The sequence below is a fragment of the Nothobranchius furzeri genome, unplaced genomic scaffold, assembly GCF_043380555.1.
Source record: "Nothobranchius furzeri strain GRZ-AD unplaced genomic scaffold, NfurGRZ-RIMD1 Scf054, whole genome shotgun sequence".
Classification (NCBI taxonomy): Eukaryota; Metazoa; Chordata; class Actinopteri; order Cyprinodontiformes; family Nothobranchiidae; genus Nothobranchius; species Nothobranchius furzeri.
In genome coordinates this window covers 19,331-37,166 of record NW_027223071.1, presented here as the reverse complement: position 1 = coordinate 37,166, position 17,836 = coordinate 19,331, and the positions used below count along the sequence as shown (strand labels likewise).

Genomic DNA, 17,836 nt, shown 5'->3' with positions numbered 1-17,836 from the left:
CTTTTTTCTTTTTTTCCCCCTGAATGGGGCACCTGGTGGTTTTAGCTTTTTTATGTTCATCTTTTCTGTTTGGCTCTTGACTCAATAAGTTTCCTTTAGTCAGGACTAAACAGTTTGACCTTGATGGGGGGGTGACCACAAAATCATTTTGTTTTTCCTTTTTTTATTCGGCCATTTCACACAATTCAGAGAAACCTGAAAGAATGATAGGCCTGTGTTTATGATATTATGAATGAAATATGGAAGAACGTTAAGATGTGATTGACTTTAGCCATCTTAATACAGTTGATTCAGCCCCTACCCGCTCATTTATTTGGGAAAGACGCAGAGGTGAATTCCCCCGCCGCACCCCTCCCCTTCCTGTTCTTCATAGACACACGGAGCACGTGAACGTTCAGCGCCTGCAGCTGCAGGGGGCGCCAACTTGCTGTTTCCAATCCAGACACTGTCATATGACAGATAATAGAAAACCTCGGTGCGGCGCAGATTTCCTGTTTTTTTTTTTTTTTTACTCCGCGCTTGTGCGCCCCTTTTGTGTCATGAAAAAATGCCGCCCCGGGCAACTGCCCTGTCTGCCCGTGCCTAAAACCGCTACTGCCTGGAGGTCCAAGGTGCCCACGCTCACCCATGGGGCCCGTTTCACCTGATGGACCCTAGGAGGATGGAGGGAAAAGACTAAATATGACTGCGTTGTTGCAAAAGCTGTGAAATGATGGAACCGGATGGATTAACCCACCTGAGGCCCTACAACTCCAGGAGGCCCAGGTGGACCCACTTTACCTTGGAACCCCTGTAGAAGAAGACTTGGTGAACCTAAAGATGCAGCAGAACACCTTTAACTAAGTTTATCTACAAACTTACGACTTCTCCTCTCTGTCCAGGATGTCCAGGCAGTCCGTCCTTTCCTGGTGGTCCCTGTGAAGTATTAGTTTTCCTTAATTCCCCAAAAACTTCAGCTCCCATTTCAAAACAATAACCTAAGTCTTCAGCAGCAAAAAGCAGAAACCAGACTTACTGGAGGTCCCTTTGGTCCGGGGAAGCCGTTGGCTCCTTGAGGTCCGGGTAATCCCTGATCAGACCACGACATCGTATAAAATTAGAACATAAATTATAACCTAATTAAAACGTTTCATGATTTCCTGTAGCAGCAAATAAGAACTCACCCTCTCTCCAGGAGGACCAGGAGGGCCGTCACTTCCAGACGTTCCCTATGAGGAAATATAATATTTTAGGTCTGTTTGACACACAAAAATACTTTTAGATTATTGTATAAATAAGAAATTATTCATATGAAGATTTGATAAAAGGGAAAAGCGTACATTTGTAGAACGTTGCTAAGCCTGGGTGTTTCGATGTTTAGACAAACCTTTGCTCCTAGTTTTCCTGTTGATCCCCTCGGTCCTCTCTGCCCTCGAGGACCCTGGTGATCACAGACAAGAATTAAAATAGATTTCCTGATCCAGAAAAATAAATTATAAATGCAACCAAATTAACACATTAAACCATGACGTGCTACTACTAGTTTACCCGTTTAATTATAGATTCACTAGGAGAAATACAATAAAGTTTATCTCTCACCAAATAGACTATTTACTAAGAAATCACAATGTAACGTGTGTGTGTGTGTGTGTGTGCGTGCTCTGTCTTCTCGATCCCCAGTGAGTCGTGGTGGATGGCTGCTTACACTGAGCCAGGATTCTCTGGAGGTTTCTTCCTGTTAAAAGGGAGTTTTCCTCTCCACTGTCGTTGCATGCTTGCTTAGTATGAGGATTGCTGTAAAGACTCTGACACTAGTCAGTGACTCGATGCAACCTGCTGGGTTCCTTATATAGGAAACTTTTTTCTGATTGGCTTAATGAACTGACCTGGATTGGAATGTTTACTGTGTGAAGGTCCTTGAGACGACTCTGGTCGTGATTTGGCGCTTTATAAATAAACTTGAATTGAATCATTGTAAGCACAGTGCAACACCACCTAAACTGTTACTGACCAAAGGTCGTCTCTGCTGACCCCCAGTGGTTATAATTGTAACTGCACTGGTGCTAAATGATGTCGACACAAATCAGCTTCTGTTTAGTTCCTCTGGTCTGACTAGGAGCTCTGAGTAAATGAGAACTTTACCGTTGGTCCTCTTTGTCCTCTTGGTCCTTGTTTTCCAGAAACACCCTGATTTAAAAAGAAAACAAGTTATAAACTAATAAAGCACAACTACGTCTGGGTAAAATCATCACTAGTTTTAATGTTTCAGGAAGGTAACTCCTGCTTTGATAACAAGTATAACAGCTCACCCGCGTTCCCTTCTCTCCATTAGAACCAGGAAATCCAGGGAATCCAAGAGATCCCTAAAAACAAACATCTTTATATCAGTAATTATAGAAACATTAACTAACTTCTGATGTACAAGTGTTTATTTACCTTGGGTCCTTGTCTTCCAGGGTATCCAGGAAGTCCAGGTACACCAAGTTTACCCTGGAAAAATGTCAACGATGTCATAAAATGCACAAAAAGTTTATTAGCGGGTTTCAGGTAAATGTTTAGGTAGAAAAGGAGACAAGCAGCTAGTTTTATTCTCAGATGCTGTAGTTGTGTTATTGTGTCCTGCAGTAAATTTAGAGGAAACATGTTTAGTTTAATAAAGCTAAAATAAAACATTTAGAACAGGGGTGGGCGACATATTCTTATCTTATTTTCCACATCTGTTGATACTGATATACATCACCATATAAAACTAATCAATATTTATCTACCTTTAATGTTCCTGTTTAACCTGTTAAACCCTAACACCCCCCAACTGGGGGCCTCTACAGTTTCATGTCCCAGACATCTACAACTGTCCACATTCTCCAAACAACTACAACCACAATCAAACAGCTCAGATGGGAAGCATGGCCATTTTAAATTGTAATAAATTAAGAAACAATGATGTTTGAACTTTATTTTAGAAGAGCATCTGGCCTTCTCTGGTCTCTGCTGAAAAAAAAAACTTGAACAAATGTAGTTGAGGATCCCTGGAATAAATAAAACAATTGACTAAATTTTCTAAATGGAATTTGAACTCACAACCTCCATCCTGTCAGCACGTTCACACAGGGCAGCTCTTCTAAAATAAAGTTCAAGTATTATTTTATCTTAATGTATCAGAAACCAAAAAGAGCTTTGTTTACAATCTAAACTGTTTTGATTGTAGCTGTGCTCGGGTAATGCAAACAACCACTGACACTTGGGACATGAAACTCCAAAGGCCCCTGATTGGGAGGCGCCAGGGCCCAAAGAAAAAAGGCCTAGGGCCTAAAGTTATTTTTGATTTAAAGCTGCAGCGCGCACGTGTGGTCGTTAGAGGAACTGCAGTCAGCACAACGCACGCCCGTGACATTAAACCAGAAGTCCTGTATTATGTAACATCCTCTTTTAAAACTAATTAAAATGCCACAAAGTAAAAAATGTCACCCTTTTTTCCATAAACCACAAAAGGAAGTACAACAATGAGCTCATCTTTATATTCTTCTCTGATTTAAACGGTCGTACCTTCTCTCCAGCAAGCCCAATTGGTCCGAGTTCTCCAGGAGGTCCAACACGACCCTTTGGTCCCTCTGGGCCATCTTCTCCTCTGGGCCCTGAAACTCCAATCTCACCCTACCAGTGAGGAACATCAGATAACAACAGTCACAATAAAGCAAACATGAAACAGGACTGAAACATCATCTAATCTTATCCACCACAAACTTATTAGCCATCATTTATTTTACCCTCTCTCCCTTGATGCCAAAATCTCCCTTAATTCCTGGGAAGCCATCTTCTCCCTACAAACAAAAACAGTTATCTGTCAATCGAGGATATTTAGGACATTTCACATGACTGATTTTAGGCGGTAACGGAGGAGTTACCTTCTCTCCTTTGTGACCCTTTAGACCGCGGATTCCTTGCACTCCCTGCAATCAAAACAAAATGTTTGGTGGTTTAATCTTTTCAAATATGACATGAAAAAAACTTTAAAATATATCATTAACTCATTCGCTGACAGCGTTTCTCGCCATTTTTTAAGAGTCACAGAACGTTGCGCGCTAGGATGATGTCGACGCCAAAACAAAGCGGAGACCCACCTCTTACATCAGGAAGAGTCCGCGCGTTTCGACCGTTATCCGTTCTTTCATAATCCGTTGTTGAATTGTGATCGGCAGAAGCTTTTCCAGTTCGCTCCTCACTTTTTGTTTTTTTACAGCAGCGGCCCAAAACGATCTCCTAACACCTGGATGTTCTGCTTCCTGATCACGTGACGTACGCGGATGAAGATCGGCTTTAGAGCCGAGATGTTTGTTCTCACGGTGCGGGGGCTCGTCCGACGCCCACACAGTAAAAACATGCAAATGGCAGTGAACGGTTGGATTTAAAATGTTGACTTTTGTCATCATTGGCAGTATATGAGTTAATACACTGCTCAAAAAATAAAGGTAACACAAAAATAAGACTAGATCTGAATGTTCTTTAGCTGAACGTGCCGACAACAAACACAAAAATTATCAATGGAAATCAAACGTAACCCACGGAGGTCTGGATTTGGAGTCGTACTCAAAATAAAAGTGGAAAAACAACAGGCTGGTCCAGCTTTGATGTCACGTCCTTAAAACAAAAGAAAATGAGGCTCAGTAGTGGGTGTGGCCTCCACGTTTGTACGATCTCTACAACTCTTGGGCATGCTCCTGATGAGGTGGAGGATGGTCTCTTGAGGGATCTCCTCACAGGGTTCTACAACCTCACAACATAATCGGTCATTCACTCATTCACACGCTGGTGATGATGAGCTATATTGTAGCCACAGCTGCCCTGGGGCGCATTGACGGCAGAGACTGCCACACACTGGCACCACCAGTCTCTCCAACCACCACCATCAAGCAAGGCGGGTTAGGAGTTTTGCCCAGGGACACAACAGCAGCATTCTCTGGTGGGAGCCAGGATTGAACCTTGTAACTTACCAAAAGGTCAAATATTTCATCAAAAATTACCAGAAATTTACTTGTAGACACAAACTGCATCCCACATCCAGGAATGCATCACATCTGTCTGGCAACGCCTTTAAACGTGTCAAATTCTGATTTGTTAACATTTGATATAGACAAGGATCACTTCCTGATCTAGTTAGTTCTTCAGAGTTCACTCGGTTTAGGCCGACCAGTGAGCAGATGTAACCCAGAAGCTAGAACCTTAATGAGGTATTAACTAATTGGCTTACTAATATGATCCATCCTCAATTTAGATAAAATATAAAATATAAATTAAGGAAATTAACAATACTAATTAATAGATATCTAATTAACTAATAGATAATTTCATAATGAATTATTGGAAGAGTGAATAACTAAAATAACGAGTTTAATATTAAACATCGGTTAAAACAAGAATCTTGAACATCACTAACAGAAACAGAAGAGGAAAGCTGTATACTATTGGTCCAGGTGGGAATCTGAAATTTCATTGGCTGAGAGAAATAAGTCCCGCCTCCGCGAAATAAAACCGTGCAACGCAGCTGAGCGAGAGGAGAGACAAACGGCTGTGCAGCACGCAGATACAGAAAGCAAAGACTGAGCGGTTAGAGAGAGAGAGAGAGAAAAAAAAAAAACAACGGTCGAGGCCGTGAAGAACCCTGATTTGGGTGCCGCATAGATAGAGGGAGAGGCGGACTTGACTCCTTCTAATAAGAGCTAGGAACTTGGAACCAACGCGATTTGTGTGGAGACGACAGAGTGAACCAATCCTCTGTAGGAGGGAACCGTTGGAGCGCGTTGGCTGGGTTTTTTTTTCCTTGGGTTTGATCCCGACTCCTATGATCACTCACTTGGAACGAGAACTGGATTTCTTCCTGACGAGGGAGATGGCGAGCCTTAACCACTGAACGAACCAGGACATCTCAAGTAACTGAAGAGCAGACTGCTCTCTTCTGTGAACAATCTCAACGGTGCGGTAGGAAAAAATCGCACCACCGGACTCTGACTTTCACCCCAAGCGTGGGGATTTGACTTGACGCCGGCTGACTTGTGACTCATATGATCAAATCTCATACCGAGCATTTTACTATTGTCGATTGTTTTCATCTGTTTTTGTGTGTTATCTTTATGTGTTATATTTCCCATTATTATTAAAATTTAGTATATAAACCGTTTCATGCTATACCCGTGACTCCAGTCATTCTTAAACAACCTCCAATTCTCCCCGAACCTAATTATTGGCCCATTTGTTTATTTTTTCTTTTAATTATCTTATTGTATCCTGTAATCCGGTTACACAAGCATTTGGGACCACCCTCTTATCTGACCTCAGGTCAAAACATTGCTCTGCAAAGCTTGCAAGTGACATCAGACACAACAGCCTCAGATGCAAAATAGACACTCCAGCTTCCTGCCGTCATCTGAAGGTATCTCAGACTAGATGGGTCATGCTTGGAGGTAGGGCTGCTCGATTATGACAAAAATAATAATCACGATTATTGTGACTGAAATAGAGATCTCGATTATTTAAGATGATTTTTCAATTTATGTTGATTTTATTTGTTTTTATTCTGTCATAAAATTGCTCAGGGCACAATCGGACAAAAATAAATAACAAGATGATCACTAAAATAACTCCTGATTCCCAGTATAAAAAGACCAATATACTTATAGCTCATAGTTTATGACCCAAGGGCTATAGACCTTGGTTTAACTCATTTAAGTCTAACCAGTACAGACCCAAATACCAATATCTTGCAAATACTGACAGCAAGAATTATACAGTGGCATTTATAATAAATACATGCAAATAAATTGATGTTCATAAAATGTTGTATAACATTTATTTAGTCATGTCAAGGTGCTGTAGGAGCGTGCACTAGCACCGTGTCCTCAGAGAGGTTAGTAATTATTTATCAAGAGTGAGGAACTTATTTCTACCTTATTTATAAACTATGTATTTACAGGTCCATCAGTTAATGTAATAATTGTCCCAACCACAGCTGCACCCCCCCAACCCGGTTTCACAGCAATCATGGGCAAGCTGTACGTGTGTTTAGCACGCAGCACGCGCACATTTAGCTGTTTTTAGCAGCTCAGGAGCCCGCAGTTACGGTGTGTGTCACTCACTCTGTTTAATCCAACAGGGAACCGGCTCTGAGAGCTGTTTCTTTAGCGACTGACACATCACTACATCATTCCCTTTCCTAATGTCCTGAAGAACGGTCCGGAGCGCAGGCGGAGTGTTTAGCTAACCTGCAAGAAATGTCAACGACAGTTATCCAGAAAGTAGCTAAGGGTTACCAGAGATGTTTCTGAGGTGTTCGCTAGGTATTTTTACGATTTAAAAAGTCAAGAAGGGGGTCTGAAAAGCTGTTAGAAATAGCGTTTAAGTCGCTAAGTTGGCAACACTGTGGGAGGAGCGCTTCATTTGCAACTCAGGGCAGCGCAAGTGGGAGGAGCAAATAATCGGCTTGTTTTGTTTTTATAATCGTTCAAAACTCAGATCGTAATTGGGATAAAAATTTGATTAATTGAGCAGCCCTACTCGGAGGTCTCCATCCTGACCTCTTGACCCCCTGGATCTCACGTGGACCTTCATACAAGGGTGCGTAGACTCAGCACAAATGGCATCGGATGGTTTTATGAACAATCTAGCTTATTAAACCATACAGCCAAACTGATTTTAAAACTCAGACATCTGAAACATGTAGCTCACATTCCACCATCTCATTCATCATCTGTTATCCTGTACAACCATCATCCATACTTTGTCATGTTTAATCATTAGTTTAGAAAATACAATTAAACTCATTTTTATAAACTATATCCTTGACTCTGTCTGAATGAATATGAAGTGTGTGTTCCCTGAAGAGTCAAAGAACCTAAAGGAACGTTAGTTCAAATATTCAAAGATCAATCAGATTGATATTTCATATTTATATGAAACACCACATCTTATTGATCATTTAATAAATACGAAGTCAATCCACACCGCTACAACCTTCTGATAACTGGACAACCCCCTCAACCTCCTGAGCTACTGCTGCTACCTGGACTAAAACATCTGCCAGCTCCTGGACTGTCTGTGGTGCAACGTGGTGTTGGTGGATGGAGCGAGACATGATGTCCTAGAAGTGTTCAACTGGACTCGGGTCTGGGAAACGGGCGGAGCAGTCTATAGCATCAATGCCTTGCTCTTGCAGAAACTGCTGACACACTTTAGCCATGGGGTCCAACATTGTCTCACATTAGGAGGAACCCAGGGCCAACCGCATCAGCATGTGGTCTCACGGCAGTCTGACCACCTCTGGTGAGCACAACTCAGGTGTGTTCCCCCGTTTTCTTATTTGAATGCATTTTTAAAGTATTGGATATCGGCAGCCACTCATAATTAAGTGACATGAACAGAAAATGTGTTGGTATCTATGAACATTTTGATAAAATATTAAATAAATGTTCCGACCTTGATGCCACGAGGGCCAGGATAGCCGATGGCTCCTTGAGGACCGTTGGGACCCTGGAGATGATCAGGAAGATGAGTTAAAAGCATAAGACAACTAAAACCACAAAGATCTACTCTAATTATTCTAAATACACACAGAAAAAAGTTTAGGATGAAACAGATTAGGTGGTTTAAATCGACACCTACCTGGTTTCCTTTAGTGCCTGATGGACCCTCCTTTCCTGGGTGACCCTGAGAACAGAAAATGGGGCTCAAGTCTCTGGACAAATAAAAATACATAAAATCATATTTAATATTTTAAAAGGGAAACTTACAGGAGGGCCGTCCGCTCCAGGCATTCCTGGTAAACCCGGTTTTCCAGTGGGACCCTAGAAAGAAACACAAAGTGGTCATGAGCTTAATCCGAGTACCGTATTTTCTGGACTATAAGCCGCTACTTTTTTCCCACGCTTTGAACCCTGCGGCTTATAATGAGGTGCGGCTTTACTGCAGATTTTCCTTCACCTGCCACTAGGGGGCGCTTTAGCAGAAAGTGAAACAGGTGGAAGTCAAAAGTGGAAATCGAAGAAAGTGCTCATTTTAATTTAGCACATGCAAGCAGCCGGCACGATCCATACCCCCTCATCATGGTAACTACACGTATGAGTTCATATGATGCCGCATTTAAGCTGAAGGCCATTGATCTGGCAGTAAAGGAGGGAAACAGTGCTGCCGTACGTAAGCTTGGCATGAATGAATCCATGGTTCGGCGCTGGAGACGGCAGCGGGAAGAACTCATTCAAGCCAGCTTCACCCGGGGATGATGACAGCAACACGGACAGCGACACTGACATCGCCACAGAAAAGGTATGTGACGAAGCTCTTCTGAGGCTGTCCAACTCCGACACTGAAGAAGAGGACTTTAATGGCTTTAGTGCGCAAGAGGAAGATGAGAGCGAATTACTTCTTCTGGTAGGCAAGTGTGTTTTATTTACTAACCAGGCATGTTTTGTGTGCAGTTTTTATTTTCTAATCATCCAGGCCTTATTAATGCTGAGTCAGCGCTGTTCTTTTCTTCTAAACATGCAAATTACGGTAATAACGTGTCAGTGCTGTTTTTATTTTATAACCATCCAGAAATATGAATGCTATCAGTGCTGTTCTCTTTTCTAAACTTGCAGGCACGTTCACCCGTGTTTAAAATTCGTTTTGTTGAATTAAAACAACGATGAAAAACCTCCGTGTAGCGACTTTCTGTCTAATTATCTCATGTTATGGCCGTACATGCGCTGTGCGCCAGAGACCTGCATGTGGCTGCTGTGCCGCAGCTTGTATTTGAGTGCGGTGTGTGTAGAAAACCTTTTTTTTTGTTGGTGGGCTCTATAGTCCGGAAATTACACTAACTATATAATCCAAGACTAATCCTAATTTCTAGCATTCCCAGACCCAGTGGATATAGAGTCTCACATTCCTTAGTGGATATCAGTATTTCTATTCTTTTTGTGAAACCAGTTTAACATCTATACTGCTGCTGGTTTGTCCAAAATACAAGCTGAAAAATAAGGTTCATGGATATTTTAGATTTTTGTTATTGGGGCCTCTGGTTTATGAAGACAATAGTTAAACATGAGGAAGATCTGGAACTAGCAGCAGGGTCGTTGAGGATTTCACCATTTTAATGTAATTCTAGTATCTAGGACACAAATTCTGGGTTACTTACTTTCTCTCCTGGAGGTCCAATAGCTCCCTGAGGTCCTGGCATTCCCTGCAAAAACAACAAATATAAAACCAATTATGTATTCTTTACTCTAAACGTCGTATGCAAATGCAGAAAAGACACACTGCTCTCCCCAAAGGGGATGCAGCCTGTAAATTACTATAGAGCACACTAGAGCTGGGGATTCTTCAGCAACACAGGAACAATAAAACTGCAGAAACGTCGGTCTGTCACATAAAGGCAATGATACCAGTGATGCAGCTTCTTACTCCTAAAAAACATCAAATGGCAGGTAGGTTGTCTCACCTGAGTTCCTGGAGTTCCCTGCTGGCCTGGAGGTCCGGGCTCACCTTGAGGACCCTGAGAGATAAAATAAAAAGTGACTGGAAGGTACAAAAGGAGTAGTAAAATGTATGAAATTACTGGTTGTACAGTTCAGATCCTACTTGTAAATAATCTGATAATTTCATGATGACATGTTAAAGTTGCTTTCCGGAGTTTTCCCGTTTCAGAAATGATGTATAACTTGTCAGAAATCCGTAAAAGTGATTGTCTCATCCTGTGATAAAATGTAAGCGATACATCTTGTTTTTTGTTTTTTTTTGCTAACCACGCCCCCTGCCCTGCAGAGCGCCGTGCAATAGGAAACTGAGCGCCAACCAGAACTAACCAATAGCGTTAGACTACCGCGTACGTGCTTCAAATTTAAGGAATACCTCGGCTGATGCAGAGTTGAGGAACTTTTCACGGACAAGAAAGTCTCTAAAATATAAATATGTGAGACCACAAAGGAGAATAATACTCGTAAAACAACGTGTTTTTGCTGTTTGTCGCTACAGAAGCACATTTATAAACAGAAATGTGAAGTCGCCATCTTAAAAAAACAGGAACAGCGTTCTTGAGTGATATGCTTGTCAGCCACTAGATGGTGCCATCGGATAAGAGAAATACTCCGGAAAGAAGCTTTAACCATTACTGACCAAATTTCCTTTGGGACCATGAGGGCCATCATTTCCTCGTACACCCTGGAAGGAGAGAGAGAGAGCATACAGTAAAAAACATTTGCTGCCCATGTGAACAACTTCCTCACTGGTTTATATCAGAGCACTTTTTTGCAGGTAGAAAGTGAAAATGCCCTTTTTATTCTTTAATCGCAGCAAATCAGACACTGGTGATGAGAAAGTCCATCATTTTGAACATCAATATCTATAAAGTTCTGCTGTATTATTCTGATTCATGAAAACAAGATAAAAACAAAACAAAAAAGTCACACTACACTAAACAGCTCTGTTAGATATAAATATATGGCGTAGATGTCAAAAATGGCTGCCAGAATCCTCCCTTCAGCAGAAACTGAAGAACATCACATCCTAATTTCTGGATCAGTAGCTTTCCCGGCCGTCATATCAGGATACAGACTGTTGCTTCAGGCATGGCTGTGGGTGTTGTGTGGTTTACTTACAGGAGGTCCAGAGATTCCTGGAGGACCTTTAGGCCCGAGCAGACCACGGGGTCCCTAAAGACAAAGACAGAAACACATCTAGGGTAAGATAAAACTCAGTAACAGGGAAAACTCAAGGTCTAAAACAATACTCTCAAATTCAACTACCGTATTTTCCGCAGTATAAGTCGCACCAGCCATAAAATGTATAATGAAGAAAAAAACATATATAAGTCGCACTATAAGTCGCATTTTGGGGGGAAACTTTATTACTTTTCTTACAAAATCTGAGACCAAGCGTTTCACATTGCAAGACAAGTACCGGTAATAATAACAGAATAAACAATCAGGGCGCAGCAGCGCGCCACGGTCTCCAGCAGAAGATGGCGGTGTTTCAAACCCTCCCAGTGGGTGGGGAGAGCGCCCGCAGTACCCCGCACGCCACAGGCTGCAGCAGGTGATGGCGGTGTTTGAAACCCTCCCAGCGGGGCAGAGGAGCTGAAACCTGGACCGGAGCCGGCCCGCAGCAGCGCGCAACGGTCTCCAGCAGGTGATGGCGGGGCAGGGGAGCTCATTCCTGGTCTGGAGCCGGCCCGCAGCAGCACGGTATACATAATTTGGTACATAAGTCACTTTGGTATATAAGTCGCAGGACCAGCCAGACTATGAAAAAAAGTGCAACTTATAGTCTGGAAAATACGGTATGTGAATAAATTATGTGTAAATATGCACAGCCAATAAAAATCAAAATGAGCTGTTAAATCTCTTTGGTTGCCATGGAAACACTCACGGGTTCACCTGGGAGACCCCTGGGTCCGACGTCTCCATCGTCTCCCTACAAACAGAAACAAGAGTGAATAAATGCTGACAAAACTGATATAAAGTAACACAAAGTAAGATTACTGAAGTATTTTAGATGTTTTTCTGTTTCAGTGCATACCCTCTCTCCATCTTCTCCTTGAGATCCTGGTGGTCCCATTGGTCCCGGGTCACCCTGACAAGATCCAAAGCAGAAGAAATCAGAACACAGAAAACTTCATCTACTTCCAAAAAACCCAAACAGTTATTCAAGCGTCGATGATATCACATGGATACATTACACATTACCAAGAACTTACCCTGTGTCCTTTGTCACCAGGCAAACCAGGAAGACCATCAAAGCCACGATCGCCCTGAGACGAACACACAAACCATAAGGCACAACGACTACACCAAACAGAATAGATAAAAAACACAAATAATTATTATTTAGGGAATAACCTGTGTTTTTATTTGACAAATATGATAACAGAGTGAATACTTTACTTTAGATCCGGGCTCTCCGGGCATTCCCCGAGGCCCATCAGCACCAGCGCGACCCTGAGAGCACAAGCAGACAATATTAAAATGTTTTAAAACAAACTTTAAATGTAAAGTTTGTTTTTACCAACTAAAACAACCCAAATAAGATTCTGTTTGGTCGTGTTTGCAAAAAAAGATTACAGGACCAAAACGACCTTATAAAAAAAAACACAGAGCTATCCTGGACCTCTGAAAAAACACAAGTGTTTGTTACAAATTATAATCTCTGTGTTAGCATGTGTAGAATCTGTGATAACAACTAGGGCTGCAACAAACGATTATTTGGATAATCGATTAATCGGATGGGGTCTCGACACGATTAATCGGATTACATAGGGACATTTTTAAAAACTGCTAGGGAAACGTTATTTTTCTCTTTCCTTCACTTTATTAAACACAACATTATTAGAAAACAGTTCAATAGCAGAAAAACAACATGCCATCACCTAAATTGTCTTATAAGGTGTATAGACAGAGACCCTAAGCTACACCTATCTGTGACCTAAAATGCTTGGTCCAAGTTAAACAGCTTAAAGAGCAAGTCAACCCCTACCAGAGTCTAACTCCACTCCCACTTCATGTTTGAAAAATGCAACACATGCTGTTGCCTGGCAGACCGAGAGGGCGGAGCCGCTAACAAATACACACACACTAAGGCTCACGACAGCATTGTGACATCATAATGTACCAGTTTACATCATAGCATACTTCTTAGCCAATAGCGGTGGCTGATTTAAATTAAAATACAGTGCAGAGTTTTTACCTGACAACGGCACAACACTGCCAGTTTTAGGCAGAATATTTAAATTTTAACTAAGATGCACTGAAGTGCCAAATTATTGACGATACGTGTCTGCAGCACGATTAGACACTCGTTTATTTAGTTTATCAGCAAAAAAAAAAGTTTATTTGGGGGTGACTTGCTCTTTAAGGGCAATTCTCATCTGTTTTGTTTGATCTCATCTGTAGACATTTATTATAATTGGGGATGTCAAACAACTAATTTTTAAATGTAATTAAACATAGGCTGTGAATTAATCAAAATTAATCACTATTTCCAAAAATGACTGAAAAAAACCCCAAATAAAACAAAAGTAAATGAATGCCATCCTCCTTGTGATGATGCCCTGGGCAACTGCCATAAAGTCACATCAAGAAATGCTGCTGATCATTCCAATGATCCCAAATAGACTCACATTAGGCCACATGAAAGCAACTGAACCCAAAAATATATTAACCAGTATATAACTGCACTCTCACACAACACGCCTGCAGCAACAGTTAGGACTCCTCCCTCCCTTTTAAAAGCGTTTTCGCTTCTGAGGACATTGTGAAGCCACATGTTAGTAGTCTGGCCCCGGTGTGATCAACCAGTTTCTGCGGGAATGTGACGGCGGAACCGGTTCGCAGCGGCGCGAGTCCAGTCCGTCCCCCCCCCCCCGCCTATCTAATAGCGTCGCGCTTACAATTTTATAGACTTTTTTTAACGAGCTTAGAGCATGTCTAGCCTGTGTAATAATCCGGGGCTTGGGTGAATCACTTTTGAAAAGTTTTTAACTTACCCGGACACCGAGCTCTCGCCTTCCTCGCTGATGATTCTGACATGCTTGCGTTTAAGACGCTGCATCATCACCGTTGTATCCCCGTGCCATGCTAAGTCTGACCTACAAACGTTGCATGTCTTCGCCTGATTTAACTGAAAATGCTCCCAAACTTTAGAAATTTTTACTTTTTGGGGGTCTCGCTGCTTCTGCCATGTTCCTCTTACAAACACCTGCCGGCTCTGCACCGGTCTGCGCGCAACGGCGGGCAGGAGGGGAGGGGGCTTTTGGAAGAGTTGCGCAACACAACGAATCGATGACGCAATTCGTTGCCAACGCTTTTAGTAATCGATTTTCATCGAATTTATCGATTCGTTGTTGCAGCCCTAATAACAACAAATACAACAAATAAAAACTAAACAGAAACAAAGTGGCTGTTTCTACTCACTCTTCTTCCTGATTTACCCGGAGGACCCAGCAACCCCTGTGATCCTCTGGGGCCCTAAAAACAAACAAACAAACAAATGTCTGTGATTGGTGGCCGGTATAAATGATCAACACCAGTTTGGAGAAGCGACTGGTTTACCTGAGGACCAGGATCTCCACTTTCTCCCTTCAGCCCAGAGCTTCCTGGACTTCCCTACAACAAATGAAACAATTAATTTGTTGACATCCATATTTAAATGAAAACAATTACATTTGCAACACAAAACAAAATCATAAAAAAATATATGTGTCTGAAATCTTTGGGCGGGCGCAGTTCAATGAAACATAACAATAAAGAGTTCATGAATAATCTGTTGAGTAAAACATTGTTAACAATAAAAAAAAACCTCTTGGTATAAACAACAAAACAAAGGGAAACATACCACAGGTCCAGGGCGCCCGGTGAATCCCATTGGTCCAGGAGGTCCTTTCAGTGCCATCTAAAGAAAATTACATCTCTAAATCAATAGTGATGATATGGCTGTTTATCAGGAATCTGTGGCAGAAATCTTCTTTCTAAATCAGAAATATTTTCTGTAGGTTTTACGTTAGCAGCCTGTATTAAACTTTCAGCCCAAGTTTCAATTGTCACAAATTTAATTTGTATTTTGGTGCATTTTTCTAATTAAAATGGCTTTTTCTATGCAAGGAAAAATAAAACCTGCCCAAAATGGTATAAATCTATTTCTAACTGGGTAACAGTAAAGCATCAGACATCCCCTAAGTGCACAGTGAACAGGTGACATAAAAGTTTCTGACTGACCCTAGCCTGAGACAAGATGGCGGCTGCCTGGGCCTCCTGTGCAGAGACAACGGGACCCTTATCGCCGCCGCCCTGCCAAAACGGAACTGCAAAGAAAGGAAGAAAAACAGAAGATATGAAGCAGATCCGTGTGTCGAATCGGAGAAAATATAACTGAACAACAAAAACTAACAAACAGAACCCAAAATGTCTTTGTAAGATGTAGCTGATTGACCAAATTGTTTGGTTGAGCGACCATAATGAAAATTCCATATATCAGTCCGAGTTAAACACAAAACGACTAAATCTAGTGAAAATGCAGAATCACACCCATGATCAAAAGGTACAAGTGACTCACAGGAAGCATGACTGAGGTTCCAGGAGGTCCAGGGACTCCATCAGCCCCAGGCAGACCAGCTTTACCAGGAGGACCCTGCAGGGTGAAGAGGATTGATGAAGCTGACAGAAGTGCAGAAAAAGCTCTAAAATAGCAGTAATTACACATTCCTCAGAACTACTGATGCACAAATCTGCCCTGAATAGAATAAAGAAGAAAATATTACTTACCCTCTCTCCAGGGTCTCCCACAGAACCAGGAGGTCCAGATGATCCAGGTGGTCCAGACGGTCCCTTGAAAAGGAAATGTAGGATTTTTATATTTTTCAGCAGAGTAGAAGTGCAACTTAAAAATACCAGTTGAAATGAGGAAAATCATAAGGTCTAATAATTTTCATAAAGACTAAATAAATATGACGGACTTACTGCAGGCCCTTCAGGCCCTGGGGGACCTTCTATTAACATGCCCTAAAATGGACAAAATAAATAAAACAACTGAGAATTAAAAAAAGAAAGAAAACAGAATGCACCTTGCAGAAATCTAATAATAGGAAATAATTTAAAATATAAACACAATAAAACAGAATACTTCTCAAATATGAGCTGAATAAATAACTGGCCAAAAACCTTGGAGTCTTTCTCCAATTTTAACTTCTAATTATTGGCTCCTTTAAAAACCCAGAATTCATATCTTATGATGGAGTAAAGTTTTCATCATTTAACAAAATCAGACCCTCTAAATAAAAAGCTCAAGAGAATTTGCGACTCACAGGCTCCAAAACAGCAGGTTCTCCCTTTTCTCCTTTCTGGCCTCTAAAGGCGGCCTGAGGGAAAACACAAGTACCCAGGAACATAGTTCTGTCATTATAAACATACTTACACAGGAAACTGCAAAGCAAAACAAAAGTCTAGTTCATTCAAATATACGACAGGCACCAAGAAAATAAACTAAAACGTTTCCTGTATTATAGTAAAAGAACAAATTTACAACCTGTGTTGTTGTGAAAGGCATGAAAGCCTTCCTTCAAACATCATTGACTATTATGTTTTCCACCGAGCGGGTCCATTACTTTTCAACACTTATTGCATGAAAAAGCTTAGCAATAACAATAAAAAGCCATACACTGAGAAAATGACATTATTGACAGTTTTACTTAAAAATGCCTTTTTTTCAGTGTATGTGAGAGCTACTGCTTACATTTATTAGTATTCCCAACAGCTTTTACTTTGGTAACAGCTAAAGCATTATTGTCATTGAAAAAGTCAGTTTCAACCACTAACACACCTTCAAGGTCTTGAATTGCATTCAAATATGTGTTCCTCTTTGACTGATTGAGCTTGCCGTAGAAACAACTGAAATTTAAAGTTGAACATTTTTAGCTTAAAAAACAAATTTTATTTAGTAAAATTTAACTAGAGCAATATCGTATGGACATCGGGGACAGTTCAACTGGATTGGCAGACCGGGGTGGTGGTCCCTCTATTTAACCCTCCCACTGTCCTAATGGGTATGACCCCGCGAGGAAAGTTGACCATTGAGCAGGGTTGATGGTTTATCCCTTGAGGTCCACGTGACGGGGGTGAGGAGTGAGCACCACCTCACCCCCGTCACGTGGACCTCAAGGGATAAACCATCAATCCTGCCCAATGGTCAACTTTCCTCGCGAGGTCACCCATAAAGACAGTGGGAGGGTTTAAAAGGGGGACCGCAGAATGTGTTCCAACTACAGAGGGAGGAGCAATATGGTTTCCATTCTAGCTTTGGAACACTGGACCGGCTCTTTACCCTTAGGGCATCCTGGAGGGTG

At 41.6% G+C, this 17,836-nt stretch overlaps 1 protein-coding gene across 1 annotated transcript in view; it reads right to left on the bottom strand.

The window, feature by feature from the left end:
* The window catches only part of LOC129161114 (collagen alpha-2(XI) chain-like), a gene marked incomplete at its 5' end in the record, with an annotated part of 43,224 nt that overhangs the window by 8,352 nt on the left and 17,036 nt on the right, over positions 1–17,836 (bottom strand). Inside the window, 32 exon segments of the mRNA XM_070547852.1 lie at positions 599–653; positions 737–790; positions 862–915; positions 1,016–1,069; positions 1,164–1,208; positions 1,367–1,420; positions 2,122–2,166; positions 2,289–2,342; positions 2,416–2,469; positions 3,526–3,633; positions 3,747–3,800; positions 3,885–3,929; positions 8,446–8,499; positions 8,632–8,676; positions 8,760–8,813; positions 10,145–10,189; positions 10,448–10,501; positions 11,122–11,166; positions 11,604–11,657; positions 12,373–12,417; positions 12,523–12,576; positions 12,701–12,754; positions 12,888–12,941; positions 14,913–14,966; positions 15,051–15,104; positions 15,334–15,390; positions 15,714–15,787; positions 15,790–15,799; positions 16,051–16,125; positions 16,260–16,322; positions 16,455–16,496; positions 16,799–16,852. Coding sequence (XP_070403953.1) covers positions 599–653; positions 737–790; positions 862–915; positions 1,016–1,069; positions 1,164–1,208; positions 1,367–1,420; positions 2,122–2,166; positions 2,289–2,342; positions 2,416–2,469; positions 3,526–3,633; positions 3,747–3,800; positions 3,885–3,929; positions 8,446–8,499; positions 8,632–8,676; positions 8,760–8,813; positions 10,145–10,189; positions 10,448–10,501; positions 11,122–11,166; positions 11,604–11,657; positions 12,373–12,417; positions 12,523–12,576; positions 12,701–12,754; positions 12,888–12,941; positions 14,913–14,966; positions 15,051–15,104; positions 15,334–15,390; positions 15,714–15,787; positions 15,790–15,799; positions 16,051–16,125; positions 16,260–16,322; positions 16,455–16,496; positions 16,799–16,852 — 1,717 coding nt within the window.